A 25023-nucleotide genomic window follows, 5' to 3' on the forward strand; every position below is an offset into this window, starting at 1 on the left:
AAAAATTTTCGACAAATATGTGATTAGGAATTTAAAAAAAATCGAACAAAATAATTGACTCACTTTGAAAATTTTTATAAATTTATATAAATTATTTATTTGCAATACTAACATTAATAATAATAATAATAATAATAATAATAATAATAATTTAATAATAAATTACATATTAAAATTAGACTAAACTTTAAACTAACTAGATATTCTTTTTACAATTAAACCAATTTTTTCGTATCATTTTTATTTGAATAAATGTGGTTGCTGTCGGCATCTTCTTGAACCATATTGTATTCCGTGAAATATGCTTGGCAGGTACATTTCAGGTTGACTCAATTGAAATCTCAGTTGTATTAATTCCACTGTCTTGTGCATTTGAAGAAAATGATTAACGTTTTGAATATGGATATTGAGATAGATTTTGCATTTCTATATGAAATCTTTATTGTTGACTCAATTAAACTCTCAGGTGTATTAATTCCACTATTTTATGCATCTGATGAAAATTATCCAAAACTTGGATATAAACTTAGAGACTCAGAATTAAAATAATTTGGATATTGAGAGTGATATTTATAAGAAAATTGACATCTCCTTCTTTCGTTTGAAAATATTGGACTTACTGTAGCAATAATCAAAATAGAAAGTGCGAATATCTGTATAAAAACAATAAGAAAATTATGTCATATATATATAAATAAAACTGTTGGAAAATTGACAGTAGTATAGTCTTCCGGTTATAAATTAGACGGGAATTCTATTCAGAAAATGCGTGAAAGGTCAATCAAATTTGCGGGAGGATGAGAAAAGAGATGGCAGTTCTTGATTAGACTTTGACGATGGCACAAGTGCGTCATAAAATATTGTAACTGAAGTTTAAAATAATAAAATGTATTAATTTGTAAAGCATTCGATTTTTAGTTGTTTAGTATTTTTATTTATTTACTGCAGTTCCTTATTTTGTTTCAATGATATGGCAAATGCCATATCATCCAAAATTGTGGATGCAGTTTGAATAATATATTTTAATTTGTGCACCGAAAGAAAATCAATGGTTGTGATAGCCATAAAAATATTTTTGTGCATAATATTGTTGTGTCATCCATTTAAATAGTAAAGGCAACTTTTAGTATAGAAGTAGATTCAACATGCAATGATTGTGTAAAGACCTGAGCAGAATAGAAACGTAACCGTAATCGGAAACGCAACCGGAAGAATGAGTTAGAGAAGGATAGACATATAGTTTGTCCTTCTCTAACTCATTCTTCCGGTTGCGTTTGCGATTTCGATTGAGTGTCTATTCTGCTCAGGCCTTAATTCATATTCCATTCGGGTACAAAAGGTAAAGGAACAATTTATATTTGCACTAAAGATTTTTTAATTTCAAGAAGACTTGTTCTAAATAATTTTTAAACATCACTTTGGAGTGTTTACACTATAAATCTGCGTTTTAAAATTATTTTCTTTTTAAAGAGAAATTTCCTGAATTGAATTAAGATTATAAAATTTATAAATAAACTTGAAAGTATTATGAATAAAGAATTTCTTAATTGGTCGTATATGATAATTTAAAAATGATAAAAATATGTATTTATCTTTTAATATACATGCATGTTAATAGTTTTTAATTTATCGTACGAACAAATAAGAAATTAAAAAAATATATATTTTAATGTTCATTTATGATAACAAAATAAATTCATAATGAAATCTATTTAGGGAAATATAAGATAATTATTAACTATTGCTTACAAATATAATCTTCATTTTGTTAGTTGTCGAATGATGACTATGTTCATGATCATCAAGAGACATACTTTTATATGCTTCATTTGTTTTGTTGATAGTGCTTTCCATTTATTCAAATTAAGTTTGCCGATAAAAGAATTACTACATATTCTCAATATAAAAGATTTGTTCATTTTAATACGGAATTTCCTGTATCAACAGAATTGGAATTTTTCATTCTCATTTTTATATTGACAACGGTCAGTTAAATATTTTATTGAAGTCAGGGTTGCTACGATTTCTCTCGAACAAAATTCTGTAATTTTTCCAGGTTTTCCAGGACTTAATATATTTTTTCATACTCCATAAAAGTATGGTTTATATAAAAATAGTTATTAAATATACAAAATTTATTAAAATACAGTAAATTTTATTATTATAATAAATATATTTTTAAAATTAATTAACCTGTTTTTAATATTCTTTCGTTAATAATGAAAAAAATATTTTTTAATTTAAACTTTTTTGATAACTCTTATATTATTTTATTGACAGGAATATTTAATTAATTCAATTTAGAATATTCAATCGCTGTAATGAGCGTAACAATCCTGTGAAAATAATATATACTAACTTCTGGTATAAAAAAGTATTCATAAGCAATTCCCAATAAATATATTTAATAAAATATATATTTATTCTCATTTCTAATAAAGTAGGTACAAAAACTAAGTTGTGATAAACTATTATATTTATACAATACGTATAATAATTTATCACAATTTATTTTTCAAAGGAAAAAATAAATCCCCATTATTTAACACATTTAGACAAAATCTAATTTGTATAAACTTTTTGTATAATATACATAAACAGATAAAATGCAATTTAAAATTAATACTTAGCAGTCGTTTATAAATTACGTCACTCTTTAAGTGGGAGTTCAGTCAATTTATAACAACCAGCAGAAAAAATGGCACAAATGTACGTAAAATTATGTAACATGAGGAAGTAAGAGTCAAAAAAAGTAAAAAAATTTGTGACGTAATTTATTATTAAATTAATAAATTAATTAATTAAAATCATTTTTGATAAATTATTATAAACATATTGTGAATTTATTGTAATTAATTATATTATTGTTAATAAAAATCATCATTGTTGAAATGAAAAATAATAATTCTTAAATTATTTGTTGATTTTTCAGCTAATTACTAAGAAGAAGAGGTGTTGAAAATAACTCTATATGGACATCGGAAAGAAATTCACAATCAATTATTAATAAAAGTTGGAATATTGGTCATCGGAGAATTCAAATTTAAATGGGGCGCGCGGCATTTCCAGGAGAGTAATATTATTAGCCAATCAGTGTTTGGCGTCCTGCGTTTCACCCCCACCAGCGTCGCGCGCCACTTCCAACAAGGAGGAATTATTTTCAACCAATCAACGCCCGGCGTTTATAGTGGTAGGAGCGCCCCACCACTTCCAGCGTCACTTTTCGATTCTTCACGCATTTAGTCCGCCATGAGCCACGTGCCGAGGAAGATGTCCTGAACTTTGGTGAGTTTTTCTCTTTTACTGAACCCTAATACCACCTCCCTTTCCAGGAAGTTAACCAGGTAAAGTTCCATACTTAATCTGTTAACTTCCAGTTAAATTCCATGCATGTCTAAATATTTCCCTTCTTTTTCTTTCCTTTGTTAACTTTCTAGTATTTATCAATTATTTACTAGAAAAATACAAAGGATTTTTTTGTGAAATATTAAAGTCTAAGATTTAAAGATTGTGGTTTTAAATTTTTTTTATAAAACTGTAACTGGCACATGGCTATCAGCCTCGAGTTAATTTTGAAAAAATTATGTTAGCAATACCAAAAATAAAGTTAATAAAATTAATTTTATTAAAATTATTTATGTTATTGCTAATATAATTTTTTTCAAAATTAACTCGAGGCTGAAAGCCATGTGCCAGTTACAGTTTCATAATTTTTTTTTTTACAGTATCCAATCAAAGTACTTTAAATAATAAGATTTGAATTTCCTCAAAAATATAAATTTTTGTAAAATGACATATTTTATTTGAAGCAGACAACCTCGGTCTTGTTTTTTTTAATATTATTTCTTTAAATATTATTAATTTATTAAAAATTCATTAAACAAGAGAAAATATGTGTATACTTTGTATTAATTTTAATACAAAATATTCACCTGTTAATCTTCGTTTTATGGATTTTTAATAAAATAATAATATTTCAAAGTAATAATATTAAAAAGAAACAAGAGGTGGTTGTTCGCTTCATTTAAAAGGCCCTTAATATCATTAGATAATTTAAATACATATTTATATGTAACCTGAACAGTGAAAAAGAGGCTTACGTGCGAAAAAATTTATTTTTTATTGATTAGTGATTTTGATGGAAAAAAGTTTTCTGTGAGAATCACCAATCAATAAAAAATCGATTTTTTCGCACGTAAGTCCCCTTTTCACTGTTCAGGTCACATTTAATATTTAATTATATATAATTAATTTTTACTTTATTTTTTATTTAATACTTTTGTTTGAATATTATTGTCTACAGATAAATAAAATATCTACAATAAAATAAATAAATAGTTTTTTACAATAAAATATATTAGTAAATAATAAATAGTAAAAATAACAATAAAATAATAATAAAGAATAATATTCAAACAAAAATACTAAGTAATTAAATAAAGTAAAAAGTATGAAATATATAAATAAATAATTAAAAAAATATGTAAAATAACTTAACTAATCGAGGAAATTCAAATGTAAATAAACATTTAAAGTACTTGGAACAGATACTTTAAAAGAAAAATTTAAAACTATAAACAATCTTTAACCCTTAAGAAGACTTTAAAATTTCAGAAAAAAATCCTATGTATTTTTGCAGTAAATAAACAATTGATAAATACAAGAAAGATAAGAAAGGAAAGAAAAAAAAGAAGGGAAGTATATGTAGACATCCGTGGAAGATAACTGGAAGTTGCAGAATTAAAACAGGAACAGACCATGGTTAACAGATAGGAAAGGGAACCGGTAGAAGGGAGAACTGAAAGGAGAACTCTACCAAATCTCAGGACACGAGGCACCTGGTTCGAAGGAGGAGAGAGGAGGACACAGTAGACACTTGAAGAAGAAACAATCTCTATGATGAATTTTTTTAAATAAAAATTTTATTAATTAATCTTGTACATATTATTATCCTATTTATGTAGCCCTTCATTCATAACGTCCATCGCTTCTTATGGTGGAGTCTTTCTTTTACTTCTCCCTTCTACCGGTTCCCTTTCCTATCTGTTAACCATGGTCTGTTCCTGTTTTAATTCTGCAACTTCCAGTTATCTTCCACAGATGTCTACATATACTTCCCTTCTTTTTTTTTCTTTCCTTTCTTATCTTTCTTGTATTTATCAATTGTTTATTTACTACAAAAATACATAGGATTTTTTTCTGAAATTTTAAAGTCTTCTTAAGGGTTAAAGATTGTTTATAGTTTTAAATTTTTCTTTTAAAGTATCTGTTCCAAGTACTTTAAATGTTTATTTACATTTGAATTTCCTCGATTAGTTAAGTTATGTTACATATTTTTTTAATTATTTATTTATATATTTCATACTTTTTACTTTATTTAATTACTTAGTATTTTTGTTTGAATATTATTCTTTATTATTATTTTATTGTTATTTTTACTATTTATTATTTACTAATATATTTTATTGTAAAAAACTATTTATTTATTTTATTGTAGATATTTTATTTATCTGTAGACAATAATATTCAAACAAAAGTATTAAATAAAAAATAAAGTAAAAATTAATTATATATAATTAAATATTAAATGTGACCTGAACAGTGAAAAGGGGACTTACGTGCGAAAAAATCGATTTTTTATTGATTGGTGATTCTGACAGAAAACTTTTTTCCATCAAAATCACTAATCAATAAAAAATAAATTTTTTCGCACGTAAGCCTCTTTTTCACTGTTCAGGTTACATATAAATATGTATTTAAATTAACTAATGATATTAAGGGCCTTTTAAATGAAGCGAACAACCCCCTCTTGTTTCTTTTTAATATTATTACTTTGAAATATTATTATTTTATTAAAAATCCATAAAACGAAGATTAACAGGTGAATATTTTGTATTAAAATTAATACAAAGTATACACATATTTTCTCTTGTTTAATGAATTTTTAATAAATTAATAATATTTAAAGAAATAATATTAAAAAAAACAAGACCGAGGTTGTCTGCTTCAAATAAAATATGTCATTTTACAAAAATTTATATTTTTGAGGAAATTCAAATGTTATTATTTAAAGTACTTTGATTGGATACTGTAAAAAAAAAATTATGAAACTGTAACTGGCACATGGCTATCAGCCCCGAGTTAATTTTGAAAAAAATTATATTAGCAATAACATAAATAATGTTAATAAAATTAATTTTATTAACTTTATTTTTGGTATTGCTAACATAATTTTTTCAAAATTAACTCGGGGCTGATAGCCATGTGCCAGTTACAGTTTCATAAAAAAAATTTAAAACCACAATCTTTAAATCTTAGACTTTAATATTTCACAAAAAAATCCTTTGTATTTTTCTAGTAAATAATTGATAAATACTAGAAAGTTAACAAAGGAAAGAAAAAGAAGGGAAATATTTAGACATGCATGGAATTTAACTGGAAGTTAACAGATTAAGTATGGAACTTTACCTGGTTAACTTCCTGGAAAGGGAGGTGGTATTAGGGTTCAGTAAAAGAGAAAAACTCACCAAAGTTCAGGACATCTTCCTCGGCACGTGGCTCATGGCGGACTAAATGCGTGAAGAATTGAAAAGTGACGCTGGAAGTGGTGGGGCGCTCCTACCACTATGAACGCCGGGCGTTGATTGGTTGGAAATAATTCATCCTTGTTGGAAGTGGCGCGCGACGCTGGTGGGGGTGAAACGCAGGACGCCAAACACTGATTGGCTAATAATATTACTCTCCTGGAAATGCCGCGCGCCCCATTTAAATTTGAATTCTCCGATGACCAAAATTCCAACTTTTATTAATAATTGATTGTGAATTTCTTTCCGATGTCCATATAGAATTATTTTCAACACCTCTTCTTCTTAGTAATTAGCTGAAAAATCAACAAATAATTTAAGAATTATTATTTTTCATTTCAACAATAATGATTTTTATTAACAATAAAATAATTAATTACAATAAATTCACAATATCTTTATAATAATTTATCAAAAATGATTTTTAGGTTAAATAATAAATTACATTTTAATATAAAACTGTCTATAAAATCGTATAACACTAAAAAAAGCGCAAAATTATAAAAGTTTTTTAAAAATATACTTAAAGAGATAAAGTGAAATAATATAATTATTATAAGGGGCCATTCATAAATTATGTCACACCTTTTTTTGACCCCCATTTTCACACTTCTTTCTAATTTCCTTACAAAATTGTTTCCAATGGCGGTAAATTAAACAAGTAATATAATATAAAATGTTTATAATATGAATATTATTCATTATTATTGTTTTATTGTCATTTTTACTATTTATTATTTTATTAAATTCATTTAACCAATATTAACAATTGCATTTTAAGACAAATTTTTTGTCCTTTTCAGATGGTTGTTATTTGGTTAAAAAACAAAACAATAATTAAATAAATAAACAATTCAACTTTTATGATTTGTAATTTTTTTGTAATTAATAATATTCATACAAAAATATTACTTTAATAAATAATGTAAAAATATATTGCATATAATTAAATTTCATATAAGTATGTATTTAAATTATCTAATGACATTTGGGGCTTTCTAAATGAAGCGAAAAACCCCCCTTGCTTTTTTAAATTTTATTATTACTTTTAATTATTAAAAAATATTATATTATTAATATTATTTTTATTATTATTATATTAAAAATCTATCAAACAAAAGAAAATAGAGAAAATTTTTTTTTTCAATTTTACATAAAGTCCGCACATAATTTATTTCCTTTGATATATTTATAATAACTTAGTAATATTTAAAAGAATAATAATAAAAAAAACCAAGATCGAGGTTATTTACTTCAAGTAGAATATTCCATATTACAAAAATTTATAGTTTGGGACTTAGTTATTAGTCCCGAGTTCGGGGACTGACGTTCAAATGAACGAAATATTTTTTTAATCTATAAATTTTTAAAAATTATGATGGCGATGTATAATAAAACAGTAAATTAAACAATTATTAAATTATTAACTTCTTTTTAGATATTTCGTACAATATTTTGTATTAAAATTCGTACTTAAAGAAGTTGCAAAGAAAATTACGTTTATTTAAACGTTCAAAAATTTTTACCCATCGAGTTAATTTTGAAAACTTTTATGTTAGCAATAACATAAATAAAGTTAATAAAATTAACTCTATTAACTTTACTTTATGTTATTATTTTATTAATAGAATTAATTTTATTAACTTTATTTTTGTTATTACTAACATGAATTTCTTCATAATTAACTTACGGCTAATGACTAAGTACCAGTTTGAGTTTCATAAAAAATTTAAAAATCTCTTTCCGCTGTGAACGCCGAGCATTGATTGGTTGAAAATAATTCCTCTTTAGGGTACGGTCACACTATCTCATGCATGCACTGTCAGAAACATTTGACCGGTCACACTTCAATGAAATCTAATGAATATTTTGTAACTTTCTAGTTACAATCGAAATTTTTGGAATATTACTAGAAAGTTACTAAACATTCACTAGATTTCGTTGAAGTGTGACCGGCCAAATGTTTCTTCATGCATGCACAGATAGTGGACCGTACCATTATTGGAAGTGGCGCCCGACGCTAAAGGTTAGGGGAAACACAGTACGCCAGACGTTGATTGGCTGATAATATTACTCTACAAGAAATGCCGCGTGTCCCATTTAAATTTGAATTCTCTGATTACCAAAATTCCAGTTTTTTATTAATAATTCACAGAGAATTTTTTTCCTATGTCCTTAGAAAATTATTTTCACGATTGGCCAATGTCATTTGGCGTATCTGATCTTGCTAATGTTATTGCAAATTAAATTTTGTAATAAGATTATCAGATGTTTGTGCTGCTTTCATACACATCGAAAGTGTTGAAAACTTCTTTTGTTCAGAAAACAATTGCAAATTGTTATGACACTTTTTATAACAGCTTATAAATTTTTTAACCTGTTGTATACTAGTTTAAAAATTGTATGATCTTTTTCTTTGCTGCTTATAAATTTTTTGGTCTTTTTTATAGTTGCTTTTAAATTTTTTGACCTTGTTAATCCCATTTATAAATTTTATGACCTTTTTGTATTTTTTTAATAAAAGTAATAAATTTTTTATTTCTTGTTTATTATAATTTTATAACCTTTATATTACGCGTTTTTAAATTTTATGACCGTTTATAAAAAAAAATTAAAGAATTTTTTTTAAATTTATCTAAATGTTGAAAGTAATTTTTGTTTTCTACACTTGAGAATAAATGATGAAAAGACTTTTTAATAAACAATTAATTACTTACCAAATATATTTATTGTGAATGCATCAGCTTGACGGGACATTCAACTGGCTAAATCCTGCAATGTATTATAAAAAAGATTTTTTGAAATTATAAAAGAATATATAAGAAATCTAAAATAAAACTCATACTATTGAATAGCACCCTTTATTTGAAGATTATTTAACTGAATATAATTCATTTCACTCGTTGAATCACAGCATGCAGTATACCTGTCTCTCTTCTAAAATGTTCTTAGGTTATTTATTTCTTAATAATTGATTATTGTTTTCAAAACTTTAATTTTTCTTTATATAATCATCTCATAAAATTAAATGCAAATATTCACACATAAATAAACAATCATCTCCATATATTATATATATGTATCATTTAACAGAATTTTATATTTTTAACATAGAAATATTTGAAGAAATTTATTGAAAAATCAAAAAAAAAATATATAATATTTTTTTTTAATATAGCTGTCTTATTCGATCACCGTATACGATTGGTATATTCGAAGATGAGAACGTTATTATTATTATTTTTTATTTCTGCTTATATACGCGACGCAAGACTTTATTTATATTTGCGCGAATTTATATAGTTATTGGAAAAATACAAAATTTTGAAATTCGAACAGACACGGGTCTTTCTCGGCCGACTTTTTTTTTATTTTTTAACATATAATATAGTCGAATCGCTTTAAAAATCCAAGAAGTGTGTTTTTGACTTTTTGGTAACTTCATGTGGAAGATTTATATTCACACATTAATGTGTGCTTTAAATGTATAGAATTTACAATAATTTTTTTTTTATAATTTCTACAGCAAATTGATAAATCCTTCTACGATTTCATATTTTTTCCATGTATATAAGTATGCCAAGGTTTACAATGTTTTTTTTAAACTCGTGAATAACGTAAAGAGAAGAATTTATTTTTTTTCTAAGACAACATTTTTTGTGTAACATTTTTTTATTGGCCAACTTTTATGTCATTTAATTATGTGTCATGTAATTATGCGTAGTTTACAGTAGGCGTTGAGAATGAAGAAATATTATATTTCCTTTCGGAACGAAGTTTTCTTTTTAATTATTATATTTATAATATGGTTTAGCGTTGATGATAGATTCGAGCTTGGCACAGGCGAATTGTAACGTACTTCTATATGTTTTACATATGTTTATATACAAATATATTTTTTTTTTCATATTTATGAATGAATCATACATATAAATATGCGTTAGATGTGTTTTTTTTCTCATTTTTAAAATTGTCGATAAGAAATCTGTATTTGATATAATATATAGACCGTAAGAGGCAGTTGGGACGATTCTGGAAATAGCGCAATTACAAAACTTTGTGATTTAAACTGAAAATGATACAAGTTAAAAAAAAAATATTTTGCAATATTACGTTTCGGTGTGAAACAGAGTAAATTCTCTTGAATAAAAAAATTTTAATTTGTACTCTTTTAAAATAGGAATTTTCAAAAAACAGATTGGCTCAATAGATCTTCTGTTTTTCATTCTTTTTTTGACTAGAGAAAGACTTAAAAAGAGAATATTATTATTATTATTTTTATCAGTGACTCGCAGATTAGGAGGAAATAGATAATTTTTTTTTCTTAAAATTCATTCATTATTAATTGCCGTGGTATTTATATCCTAGGCTACTTATATAATTCCTCTTAATATTAGAGTGCTTATTATTAAGTGAAACTTGAAGATATCAGAAGAGTCGCTTCCTTGGTCCTGTTTCGTCTTGGAACGAAGACTTTTATTATTTTCTCGAGAATAAATCTTATTCTTAAATGTTATATCCACGGCAATATTTTCTACAACAATGTTTTGTTTTTGTTTTTTTTTTATTGATAAACTATTTTTTATTTACACAAGAGTCTTTTTTCGGTTCTGAAACATTTGAGAAAAAAATTTAGAAAACATATTTTAATAGACTTTTTTTTATCTACTTAAATTATTTTCTAAGGTGTGTAAATGCAACTAGACTGACAAAATCACCGAACTTCTGAGTTTACGTAATATTGCAATATTGTGTATTTATATTTATTTAATATTGCATTATTATAGTTTAATAATTTTTTTTTTCGCAAACTCGGAACTTTTGTGTTTTGACAATTTTAAAGTGCAATTTCATACATATAATTTTTTTTATAAATAATTGGAAAATTGTGTAAAAAAAATTTTCTCGTGATCTGTGAGTCAACTTTTGTATTATATTTAATTTATTTTTTTTTTTAAATCCATTCTTCAGTGACGATTCAGTCTGAAGCCTGTAAAAAACCACAGCCCATAAATGGAAATAAATATTTTGGTCAAAATTTCTTTTTGCGATACGTTTCAAAGATATGTGTATCTTTTTAAAATGTGTGTCTTGATTTAAGTCAAATATATATTTAATATATTCTTCTCAAAAAACAAGACAAAACATCCTTTTCTCTTTTTAATTTGTTATTATTGTAATTTATTTATATCAAGATTTACAGCAAATAAGTTTTATTTCAAATAAATTTTATGTTAATTGAGATTTATTGAAATTGAGTTTATACCAAATAAAATATATGTGAAATAAGCTTTATAAAAATAATTTTATATTTATTTCATTTATATCTATAAAAAATGAGTTAAAAATGATAAAAAAATGTTACCTGGTTTTTTTTTTTGAAAAATAGATTAAATATGTTCGACTTAAACAAGGAAAAGAAAAACACTCCAAAATATTTATAAATTAAAATAATGTTGATACATTTTTAAAAAAATGATTTAATCTTTAATATATTTTATAATGTAATTGACTATAGTCATTCGTGACAATTTATATTATAAAAGTAATAGAAATTTTATTGCTTTAGGATTTTTTAAAAATCACAAATGACATAATTTAAAATTAAGGGGGTGCTACGCTTTTAATTTTGTTCGATTAAAATATAATATTCATTTAAACGTATTTAAAATTTTTCCACAAATTTTCGTTTTTGACAATGGAAAAAAATTTAGATATGTTTAAAATTTTTGAAATTTCATTAAATATATGGAATGTATCAATAACGTAAAAAATACTATTTAAAAAATTGTGTTCAAAAGAAATGAGTTAATAATGTTTAAGAAGAATTTATCTAATTATTTAAAATAAATATTTAAACATTTTGACAAATTGTGTTTCTTTTTATTCTAAAAAATTGTCTATAATTAATTTAAAAATTTCTTCCTAAACAATCAATTAAGAAATAGCAATCTAACATCGACAATTACTATTTTAAATTATTACAAGCATTCTAGGTATTATAAAAATATTTATATAATTTTTTACTTATTGTTTATGAAAAACAGCTTAACAATAATTTATAAAAATAAAAAATTAATATACATTCTTAAAAATTTTAATTAATTTTAAATTATTTAGAATTTAATTAGTTTAATTTGAAAACAGTTTTTGTTTTAATTTAAATAACTAAAAACCTTTCATTCATTAGTCACATATTGCTTTGTTATTTATTCGTGTTTCGCATCTAGTTGATTTAATAATTTAATTTCTAAACTAAACTTTTTGTATTTTACTAGAATTTAATAACTTACTAAAAATTAGACTATTTTCTTTTATAAATAGTAATAATAATAATAAATTATTTTTATATTTTACAAATAGAATTAAAACATACAAAATTTTTTAATATCCTAATTTGTTATATATTTTTGTTTAAAATTGCTTCAGAAACTAAAAAAAATCTTGAATCAAATTGTCGAATTCTAATTAAACAATTTTTTTTGCTTATTTAGAGAAATCTCAAATAACTTACAAGAATTTAAACCTAAAATGACATAAATTGTAAACTTTACATTATGTGATGAAATTATTTACAAATGTGTAAATCCTTAGATGATTAAACTACTAAACAGTGAAGAAAGAAAAAGAAACAAGTATAAGTTGAGGAATTACAAAAAAACTTTCCGAGTATTTGAAAATTATTTTCATCTATTGTTTGTAAAATGATTTTACTTCCAAGAAACATGAAAAACTATTTCATTTTCTTTTTTTTCAACTCACAAGGAAAAGTTCCTAGGAAAATTCCGATTTTTTTCACTGCTAATGAAAAAATTATTTCAACATTTTTAATATTTCCAATTTGTTTAAGAAATGTGCGTTTGGAAATATTGTAAAATTATTTTTTCATGATCAAAAAGAAATTATCGGAATTCTGACAGTTTTTTCCAATTGGAATCTTTCCTTGTGGGAAGAGGCTAATTTCTAAAAATCTAATAATTTTGCTGCCACTATCATCAGCCTGGTCAAAAGTCCAATAAGAAACTTTAAAATAAAAAAAAATAGCATGAGATTTTTATTTATAGTGCCACTGTTCAAAATATCAATTTCCAGGCTTCAAACTGAACCTCGACATGCTGCTGATATCCGTTTAAATATGTTTTCTTTTTTTTAACGATAAATACTAATGTAATTAATTCCTTTACAACTAATTTGGTTTATCTAATTATTATTATTATTTTTTTTTTATTCTGCCTTGCAGTCCTAATATCAACTAATGGGGTAAGTAATGCGCCCTAATACCTAATTGCTTTTCCGAGGGGCGAAGACCGAAGAGAGTGACGTCGCCCGCGACTGCCACTATGATTTCCACATACGAAACTTCCGCAGCGAGACCTTCTTCAAGTTGAGGGCTGCATTCAAAAGGTCGGACTCTCTCGCATCCTCTCCATCAGAATGCACCTCTCTCCTTCTACCTGGCAACAATAGTCGATGTCTTAAACCTCGCGATGTCGGATCGGACAATGCTTCGGCAACAGGGACTTTCTCCTTACTGGAGCCAGGTAATGAGACCGATCTCCCCACAGAGAAGCCCTTGCTGAGTCGATCCAATGTTGCTGGCAATAAATGTCTCCTTGGTATTGCCTGTTCACGTTCTCGCAACACAAACCTTCCCAATGTCTTCCAAAAGGCCTGCGTTGTATAGACATTCTCATCGTCTCTCAACAATCGCAATTGTCGATTACCGCTTCCAACTGCACCGGCGCCGCCCCATTCAAGTTCCTCCACAAGGGCAAATCTCGTTGGATCCTCCATTCTTCTTGCCTTCACTAATGCCTGAGCCAATACATCTTGCGCCGAACTACTCACTGGTACTCGTAATATAGCATAAGGTATCTCCGGCGAAACATTATAAACACAAACCAAAAATGTATCCTCCTCATCCCAAATGTGTGTCGACGATTTATCTCTCATCATATCGTCATTTAACTTTAGATGACCAGCTGTACTTCTTATTGATGCAAGCCACGCTCTACTACTTGGATCATTACCAACTCTTTTGAGAAGAAATCGTCCCTGACCCTTCCACAATGCCTGAGCTTGCAATGGATGTTCAATTGGATCCAAAACCCTTTGCGTTGGTAATTCTTCTCTTTCCCTTTTCTCCCAACCTCTCGACACTTCCTCAACGAGAATATATTCATCAACATGCTCTGCTGATATTCCTGCCTTTTGTAGTGCTTGCAACATAACCTCCTGCGTTGTACTCTCCTGTGTAACCTTGAGAATAGTGTAAGGTTCCTCGGGTACGACATGATAAACCATGAGGAAAAACATTCTTCGTTTTAGTGTGACACCACTAAGTCCCGGATCAATGGTATTGAGTTTTTCTGGTTCCTTACCGGAGGAAGGACGTTTTGATGATTCCTTATGATCGCGACAACATGTATTATAATCGAGGCTCTCCTCTTCCATTCGTGAATAAATAAATAGTGTCGATAGAGCAAGTGGTTTATTTTTTAACGAACGTAATCTCACGTGTCTATATCCAGGTCGAAGACATTTGAGTGGTAGAACTCGTTGGGCTATTAAATGATGTGAGCTTGCTTCAACAATTCCAAATCGTAAGAATGCTAAATCTCTAAACATTACTTGAAAACAGAATTTCTCATTCCATATTGGATTGAGTGCATTGGTTTGAATAACTTTGGTCTTGTGTTTCGCGCAGTCTATTTGAATGCCAACTAATTCGATTTCTACATAGGTGCTGGTTACAAGATTCGCTGGAGAAACATATTGACCGGATATAATCGAGAGGGTCAAATGTACCGAGTGTAGTCCATCGAACTCCTTGTCCCAGGGATTGAAGCGTCTGAAACAGGTAATAATATTAATTTTATTATTTTTATTGATGTTAATCCAATAAAGCTTGTCACTGGCTCATATAGGTTTTGAAAAAGCCTGGTTAAAACTCAGAGGATAAGGTAGGAAATTCTTGAATTTCCCAGCTTAATTCACGCGCTTCCTACCTTACCATCTAAGTTTTAACAAAGCTTTTAATACATCTTGTGTTTGCCAGGCAAAAACTACTTGGGACCCAAGTTGTGTTGACTTTAATGCTACTACTTGAGTCACCTAGGCAGTTACTACCTCGGTCTCCTGCTATCGTAGCCTTTTTTTTCTCTCCGTGTTTCATACATTGACGATTATTAAAAACAACTTGCTCCGATTTATCTACGACGAAAGTATCAAAAAGGCATTGCAGATTTTCATGAGAATCATCCTATCTTTCTGCATCAGAATCAACTACTGTTCCAGAATTGAATGAATATACCCAACATTTGTATTAGCTTTTCATTTAAATTGATTTCGATAGACATAGTCGAGGATAGAGTTGAATTAAAAAATAGAATAACCAAAGATTGTCACTTGATTAGTAAATTAACTACACGGAAAAAATTTTGAAATTTATTGCTCCATCCGCTAGGGCTTAGCGTGGTCACCCACGTAATCGTAAATTGATTCAAAAATTAATTTTAATGTGTACTAATTTCAACCAATGGTGAAATAATTTGTAATGCTATCCAATTACGCCGAAGGTGATTTTGAGATCAATAATTTCATTTGACAAATTTACGCGCTTCTCTTTATGCACCTAACTTCTGAACAAATTTCAAGTCAACTACCTAAATTAGTACAGCTATCATAATACGCTTATAGAGGAATCGAGATTCCTGGACCTTGGAATTTAAACAATGGCTGATTACAGCGCATCAGAAGGCTTAATGCAGATGTTTGTTGTAATCAGATTTCGAACTATTTCTTCCTGGTGGTAACAGTTACCGCTGCTAAGAGCCTGACCACAATCCACTTCTTGTGGAGAGTATTATAGATATAGATTATTTATTTAGGAATTCCATCCCTCGAATCTGTGGTTTTTATTACAATGAATAATGCATTCTGTAAAGCTAATAACTCGAAGGGAAATGTGGTCTCCTTTATAAACAGATTAAGACCAATGATTATAAATTTGTAATGAGTTCTTTGATACTGACCTAATCATTGTATTAGAGAAACAAAAAATACCTATACCTTAGAATCCTAGAGAATTGAAATTTGATTCTAATTATTGAATTATTCTTGTAACTATTTTATAGAGATTTTTAAAGTCTTAAAACAATTAGTAAAAACCAAATAACTTTCATTGACAAGGAAATGACTTTCATTGATTTTTTGTTAGATTTTTCTTGTTTTTTGCTAAATTTCCTCTCAACGAACTTTAGTCTTTATCAAGAGGCGCACTTTATTCTCTTATTGAAACAGCTCAAGTTCATTGAGTTCTTATCTCTTTTTAGAAAATCTCATTGTACCGAATCTTTTGTTCTCCACACCAAGCTTCTTATCTCGAAAAATAGATAGAGAGAGAGAGAGAGAGAGAGAGAGAGAGAGAGGGAGGGACAAGCTCGTTATTCTCTATCATTGAATTCTAAAAACTATTTTTTTTCTAAATATAAAGAATATATAAATTTTATTTACCTGTACATCATGTGATCTTTATCCCACATAACAGATGGTTTTCTCACGTAACCACATTGTCCATTTTGTTCGAACATCGCAGCATTCAAATGTAGTGCAGCATCGTCAGTTTGATAATTAAGTGCTACCATTTGAAGTCCAAATGCCCAAAATATAACTGGATTAAAATTTGATGAATCAATTCGCATACCAGCGGGATATGTTCGAATAAGTTGTGTCTCCGCATGTGCAACAACACCTAATGGTTGTTTACGGCAAATTTTCTTTGCTGCACTCTCATTTAATGATGATGTTTGAAAACATGCTGGAATACCTCTTGTTATACGGAAAATATTGTCGATATTACTGCCACCGCTGGCAATCGAGGCCGACGTCGATAATGATTGAGGTGATCCTGATGATGGTGCAACACCGGCTGTTCCAATACCGGCAATACTATGTCTTTGCACTGTTCCCGTGTGTGGTTGATGACGAATTTTACCCATTGATCCTGATCCAGCTGTTGTATTTAAGCCGCGAAATTTTATTGCTTGCAAATAAACAACAAGATCAGACAATTCCTTTGCTATTTGACTACTTTGCCTTTGGGATTTGTCCTCAGCTAAATCTGATTTTATTCGACCATGTGGCAATTGTCCTCCTAAGTATTTCTCGTAACTAGAGATGGAATTATCTGGAAAAAAAGACAAATATTATTACATACTATTTAGAAAGTAGAAATATATGTTGATATTTTTTTTACATGAAAATAGAAAATTATTTTTTATTTTTTAATTACGCAGGCCTCGGATTATACGACTTTTTTCGACTTTTTTTAAACGCATAATTATGTTCTAGACATCATGAAAGAGAATTTTCATTTTTTAGAATTTCATTTGTCATAATTATATTTGAGCTGAATTTTCATTTGTTCGAAATTACAAATGACCGAACAAACAATCGACAGAAAGATTCGGTGCGATTTTTAAAATCAACCAATCAAAAATTATCCATAAAATTGTGATTTGTTGATTTTAAAAATCGCACCGAATCTTTCTGTCGATTGTTTGTTCGGTCATTTGCAATTTCGAACATATGGAAATTCTATCAATTATAGAAATTCAGTTAAATGATTCTTCGGTTAAGTAAAAATTCTGTAGCATGAAAAAACCGGTTATATGGAAATTATATCAAATAATAATTCGAACAAATGTAAATTCATCTAAAAGAAAATTCTATGCAATGAAATTCTACCTAATAAAAATTCTTTAAAATACCTATTATATTGAATGAAAATTCGAGCAAATAAAAATTCTGTGAAGTGAATTTTCGGTTATATAAAAATTCTGTAATATAAAATTAATATAAAAATCTATAAAACTTGATTAAATATTGCCTGAAATTTGTTTGACCATAAAAACTAAAAACTATGACAAAATTTTTAATTTGAATAAATTTTCAGACTTGAAAAAATTATAAAAATGGAACTTTAAAAATATTTTTTAGAAATTTGTCCAACTTAAATAAAATTTTGAAAATTTGTCTTACAATTAGTTCGATTCTAAAATATTCGAAATAAATTTTCTTGATAATATTTTTATAGAATTATTATTATTATTATTATTATTTCATATTGAATAATTTCATTTGAATAAATTCTATTATGAAAAAAAGCATTTTTTAAACGGAAAAAAAAATTGTGAAAACAAGTTCAAAAAAATTTATTGGCAAAAGTGTTAGATTTCTCTAAGAGTTTCTCCAACAACTAAGAGGAAACTTTAAGTAGAAATTTTTAAGCTCGATAAATGTACTTTTTGAAAGTAAATTTAATGGCTTTCAGTCTTTTTGAAAACTTTAATGATTTATACATGAAAAATGTCGACTTATGAAGGTAAGTTTTTACAAGTATATAAATACAGGAGGGAATGTAATAAAAATAAAATAAAAATAATAAAATAATAATAATTCAATTATCATAATATAATTATGATAATAATTATTAAACAATTTTCGCAATATATATATATATATATATAGGTACTTTAGTAAATTAATGAAATAATTATAAAATTAAATTAAATTTGTAGAAATTAATTAAAATTATGTATATACATAAGCGCAATTAAATTATCAAGACTAATTGAGATTATAAACTAAACTATTAAAATATTTAACATGAAGCAGTAAGTGTCTAATTGAGACTTTGTTTTTCAAAAAGGTCATCGCATCAAAGGAGCAAATATTCTAATTATAAAGTTTTCTCCATTAAATGAGGAATATATATTAAACTATTTATAACGCAATTAGAACTTCTAATTAGCAATATAATGGAGTTTTAAATTTTAATACTAATAATTAATTATAAAATAGAATAATTATTTTGCCAAATATGTTAATATTCCCATTGATTTTTAAAATTAAGATTTTGTCCCTAAACTTTTATTTATTTTTCTTTTTTATTTTCTTCATTTTGTTATAAGCTTCTTTTATTCACTATTATATATATCGAATCTATACGATCTTATTTCTACCCTGTATTTTCCTTTCATTTTTATCTCATTTTTTTCACAATTTTCACTTACTTCTCTTTTTCCTATAATATTTAATTCAATGCCTTTACTTTTTATTATTTTTTTATTCCCAGCATTATTCCTCTTACTTTTTTCCTTTTTTTCATCCGCTATATATTTAATTCATCTTTGAAAAGGATATTTTGCAATTCCCTTCCGTTTTTAAATATTTCTGTAGGCTTTTTCTTTTCTAAATGATGAATAAAAAAAAAATTGAAATTAATTAAAAATACCAGAATTTAAAATGTTAATTACAAAAACCATTGTTGGCGTCAAAGAACACATTAATTACTTTAATTACTCATTGAGATAATTTTATTATTATTATCGTAACAAATAAAAAATTAATAATTATTAATTATTATTATTAATTATTAATTTATTAACTATAATAATTTCCGTATTCATTCATTCATTCATTCATTCATTCCGTCTGTCCACACTTGAAGTTAGTCGTATTTTGTTCCTTTTGTTTTTCTAAAATTTTGACAATTCTTGATTTCGTAATATTTTATGGTTAACGCGACGGATATTTTTATTCATCGTCATTAATTAAGTCATATACTAAGTGACAGTTTAAAGTAAAAAAAAAATATTGTTCATTGTGTGCAGCACAAGTATATTTTCTACTTGGTATTTATAGCAAAAAAAAAGTTTCAATTATAATATAATTTTTATTATTATTTATAAATATATTATATTCTATACATTTTTTTTATATAATGATTATTACAAATAATTAGAACATTTTAACTTATAATTATTATTTCTTTCATTATTTTTTCATTATTCATTATTATTTATTATATATTATTATTCATAAATTTATTATTATTAATTTGTTTTTATTATTAATTATTAAATTGTTATATTTTTTTATCTGTAAACAATATAAAAATAGTTTGCTTTTTTAAAAAATTTTCAATTTAATTTTAATTTTTAATTTAAGTTTAAAGTTTAAAACATTACAAAGTTTTTTTTAGGTTTTAGTTTTTCAAAATTTTTAAATATTTTTTAATTGCTTAATACTTTTTAAAATGTAATTAACAATTTTCAGTTAATTTAATTTTCTTTTTGATTACATAATTTTTTAATATTTATTAATTATCAATTAATTAAATTTTTTGAAAAAAAACATAAATTTAAAATTTTCATTTGCAACGAAATATTTATAGAAAATACAAAAAAATATTTAGCAAAACTAATTTTTTGTAATTTCAAAGATTATAAAAAATCATCGAACATTGACTTTATCAAAAATATTTATATTTTAAGATTTTTACTTAAAAATCTTATTTTTTTATTATCAATTCACAAAAAAATGATCTTACTTGTTATATACATTGTGTCAATAAGAAAATCCATTCGTCAGTAATATGTTTTATCCCAACAATCTCTGCCTTTTCGTATGCAGTATACATAAGTGACAGAGAATATTTTAATCATAATTGACACAACATAATTAATTTTTCTCGGCATTTCAAGTAGCGGCGGTTATGTTGGCGATACTAGAATTGATTTATCAACATTTACACCGCCAATTGTAACTATTGGTTTTAATTTATGTTTTTCTTATCATCTCTTTTTCGATAGGTTTCTTCTTGGGTTTTCATTGTTGTTACCGTCAACAATCGAACTAATAGTTTTACAAGTTTATTAAATTTAAAAATTAACTTAGCTAAAGTTATGTTATTATGTTATTTAAGTTATTATGAGCTGGCTTAACTAAAAAATCATTATTTATATAACATCAAACTCATTTTTTTCTGTGTATAAATAAATGATAACGTGAAAATTAGAAATATATACCTATTATTAATTTATTGCTCCACTGATGCAGAATTATTATTATTATTAGTAATATTATTATTTTGAAACAACCATTGCATTCAAAGTTGGAAGCGCGCGTGTAATTTTGCTTGTTTAATTATTAGTTATCTATTATAATTTTTATTTATCTTCAATAACAATAGTTAAATTTTATAAATTATATATAATTATATTACTATAATGTGACAGAGGTAATTATTGTTAGTTTAGAGCCCACAAATCTTAAACGATTTACAAATTTCTAGTTTTGAATAAAAGGTTATAAAATTCTTAAAAAGATTGTGGTCCTAATTTTTTTTTTAATTCTTATTATTTATTTGTTGCAATAAATTTAAAAATAATAGAATTTTCGCATAATTGATTGATTAATGAAGTTTATGATTTTATGAATTATATGAAAAATCATTTTAATTATTAAATGAAAAAAGTTTTTAGTTTGTGATTAAAATCTTTTTTTTGTAAAAAATGATATTGGAAAAATATGAATATGTTAATGTAAATAGTAATCTAATAAAAGTAATCCTATACAAGTATATCTAATTTATAGTTAATCGTTATGTCGCTCCGATAAAATCTGAAGAATTAATGTATTTCTGAGTTTAGATATACCAGGGGGAGAAAAATTCAGATTAACTTTATTTTCTTTCTTTCACGGAAGTCTTAAGAACTAGGAAGTTTAGGGGAAAATATTTGGCTATTTACTCTGTCATCTTTGATTACACTCTTTACGTAAAATAAATAATTTCGAATTCCAGGCATCGGATCGACTTTAAGGCACAAAAAAAGTCGTTTTAATCGATTTATATTCCAAAAAAATGTTGAAAAAGTCGATTTTTTTTATTTTAATTTTTAAATTTAATTGGTTAATGAATATTTTACTTTAAATAAATAATATTATTAGATATTAAATTCATTTTATTAATTCTGTAATGAGAATAATTCTATAAAAATATTATTAAGAAAATTTATTTCGAATATTTCAGAATCGAACTACTTGTAAGACAAATTTTCAAAATTTTATTTAAGTAGGACAAATTTCTAAAGAAAAAAATTTTAAAGTTCCATTTTTATAATTTTTTCAAGTCTGATTTAAGCAATTTATTCAAATTAAAAATTTTGTCATAGTTTTTAGTTTTTATGGTCGAAAAAATTTCAGGCAATACTCAATACAGATTTTTAAATAAATTTTTTTTTAAATAATAATAATAATTTTGGAAGAGTTAAAGTTGAAATTTTTAGAAATAATTGAATTTCAAAAGATTTTGTTAATTTTCAGACAGAGTCATTCCATTATATTTCGAACAATGTCGTTGCCGACTAATTTTTAAAAATTATGATACTTTGCAGGGATGATCTTGAAGTTATAAAGATCACGAAATGAAAAGATTTTTACTAAAATTTTTATTATTTACTTTAAAATATGAATTTAAAGTGTACGAGGTGCTGAAAATTGACAGTTTTTCAGCCAGCAGAAAATATTCGAAAAAACCTATAATTTACCATAAAAATGTGAAAATTATTATTGCAATTTATTAAGAATGACTAAATTTACTTTTATAAATTGATTTAAGCATTTAAAGATATGAAATAATAGGAAAAACATGATTTTCAATTTCATCTTAAAAATAACCTAATTTTGCTATTTTTATCGATTAATTATGAGAAAGGGTAAATATTAAATTAAAAAAAAACTTACCAAATATCAAGTCATTGCTATTAACTTTCAGATTTTCTTTGTACTTTTTAATTTTTCTCTTTATTTATATAAAAATTTTGAAAAAGAAAATTGCCACTTTGCTCATTTTTGCGATTTTTGAAACTGAATAACTTGTTTACAGTAAAACGGAAAAATCTGGGATTTTGGGAGTATTTAAATATTCACTAAATAAACACACTCCAAAAGTCTTGCGTTGGTTTTTGAGCTATTTTGTAAGATAAAGCAGATCGAAATTTCATTACTTTTGAGGCTATATTGACAATAATTTGTTCTTAACTTGAAGTTGGCTCGCAAGTGTCGAGCCTTGTAATAAATTCATATTTGTTTAAATATTAAATGACAACACTTGCGAGCCAACTTCAAGTTAAGAACAAATTATTGTCAATATAGCCTCAAAAGTAATGAAATTTCGATCTGCTTTATCTTACAAAATAGCTCAAAAACCAACGCAAGACTTTTGGAGTGTGTTTATTTAGTGAATATTTAAATACTCCCAAAATCCCAGATTTTTCCGTTTTACTGTAAACAAGTTATTCAGTTTCAAAAATCGCAAAAATGAGCAAAGTGGCAATTTTCTTTTTCAAAATTTTTATATAAATAAAGAGAAAAATTAAAAAGTACAAAGAAAATCTGAAAGTTAATAGCAATGACTTGATATTTGGTAAGTTTTTTTTTAATTTAATATTTACCCTTTCTCATAATTAATCGATAAAAATAGCAAAATTAGGTTATTTTTAAGATGAAATTGAAAATCATGTTTTTCCTATTATTTCATATCTTTAAATGCTTAAATCAATTTATAAAAGTAAATTTAGTCATTCTTAATAAATTGCAATAATAATTTTCACATTTTTATGGTAAATTATAGGTTTTTTCGAATATTTTCTGCTGGCTGAAAAACTGTCAATTTTCAGCACCTCGTACACTTTAAATTCATATTTTAAAGTAAATAATAAAAATTTTAGTAAAAATCTTTTCATTTCGTGATCTTTATAACTTCAAGATCATCCCTGCAAAGTATCATAATTTTTAAAAATTAGTCGGCAACGACATTGTTCGAAATATAATGGAATGACTCGACAATAAATAAATTTTACTGAACTAAAAATAAATTATCAAATAATTTTAGATAACATTTTTTAAAAGTAATTGAATTTTTAAAAAATTTACAATTTAGATTTTTGAAATTAATTGAATTTCAAGTGATTTTTAATTTAAAATTTTTGATGATTTCTGTTACTAAAAAATTTATTAAAAATTGCAGACAAAAATACAATAATTTGAAAACTTTTTATGTAAAAAATGATTTCAGATAGTTAAATTTTTGAAGAATATTATAAAATTAATTAAAAAGAATTCAATTTCAGGAGATTTATAATTGAAATTATTAAATTTCAAAAAATTTTAGATGGAAAATTTTTGAATTAATTAAATTTTAGAAGCTTTAAAATTGAAATTTTTGAAAGTAATTAAATTTCAAAAGATTTTGTTAAATTTTAGAAAATAATTATAATAAGAGAAATTTTTAGTGATTTCTGTTGATGAAGAATTTATTAGAAATCGCATACAAAAATTGAATTCCAAGAGTTTTCAATTGAAAAATGTTTTCAGATAATTGAATTTTCAAAGAATATTATAAAAATCATTAAAAATAATTGAAATTTTTTTGCAAATAATTAAATTTCAAATGATTTTGAATTAAAATTTTTTGGTAATTTAATTTGCTAATTTTTTTAAAATTATAAACAATTATTAAATTTCATAAAAATTTTAATTGAAAAATAGTATAAGATAATTAAATTTATGAAGAATTTTATTAAAAAATTTG

The 25023-nt window shown here is 25.3% G+C and overlaps 2 protein-coding genes across 6 annotated transcripts in view; one reads left to right on the forward strand and one right to left on the reverse strand.

The window, feature by feature from the left end:
- Window positions 1-25023, forward strand: part of LOC127288326 (uncharacterized) — a 278443-nt gene that overhangs the window by 188659 nt on the left and 64761 nt on the right. The window lies entirely within an intron of this gene.
- LOC127288304 (1-phosphatidylinositol 4,5-bisphosphate phosphodiesterase epsilon-1-like) overlaps window positions 9430-25023 on the reverse strand; it is a 212058-nt gene continuing 196464 nt past the window's right edge. Inside the window, exons 15-17 of one of the 4 annotated variants that reach the window (XR_007844014.1) lie at window positions 17100-17772; window positions 13866-15435; window positions 9430-11194 (exon numbers count right to left, since the gene is read on the reverse strand). Coding sequence is in view for 2 of the 4 variants with exons in the window: in XM_051315690.1 (XP_051171647.1) it covers window positions 13923-15435; window positions 17100-17772 (2186 nt within the window). In the remaining 2 variants the exon portion in view is untranslated. Of the gene's footprint in view, window positions 15436-17099; window positions 17773-25023 lie in introns of all 4 variants that reach the window. The other 3 variants (XR_007844015.1, XM_051315692.1, XM_051315690.1) reach the window with 3 other exon arrangements.

The sequence above is a fragment of the Leptopilina boulardi genome, unplaced genomic scaffold (genome assembly GCF_019393585.1).
Source record: "Leptopilina boulardi isolate dan_hultmark-lab unplaced genomic scaffold, ZJU_Lbou_2.1 LbouV2_384, whole genome shotgun sequence".
In the NCBI taxonomy this organism is placed as follows: Eukaryota; Metazoa; Arthropoda; class Insecta; order Hymenoptera; family Figitidae; genus Leptopilina; species Leptopilina boulardi.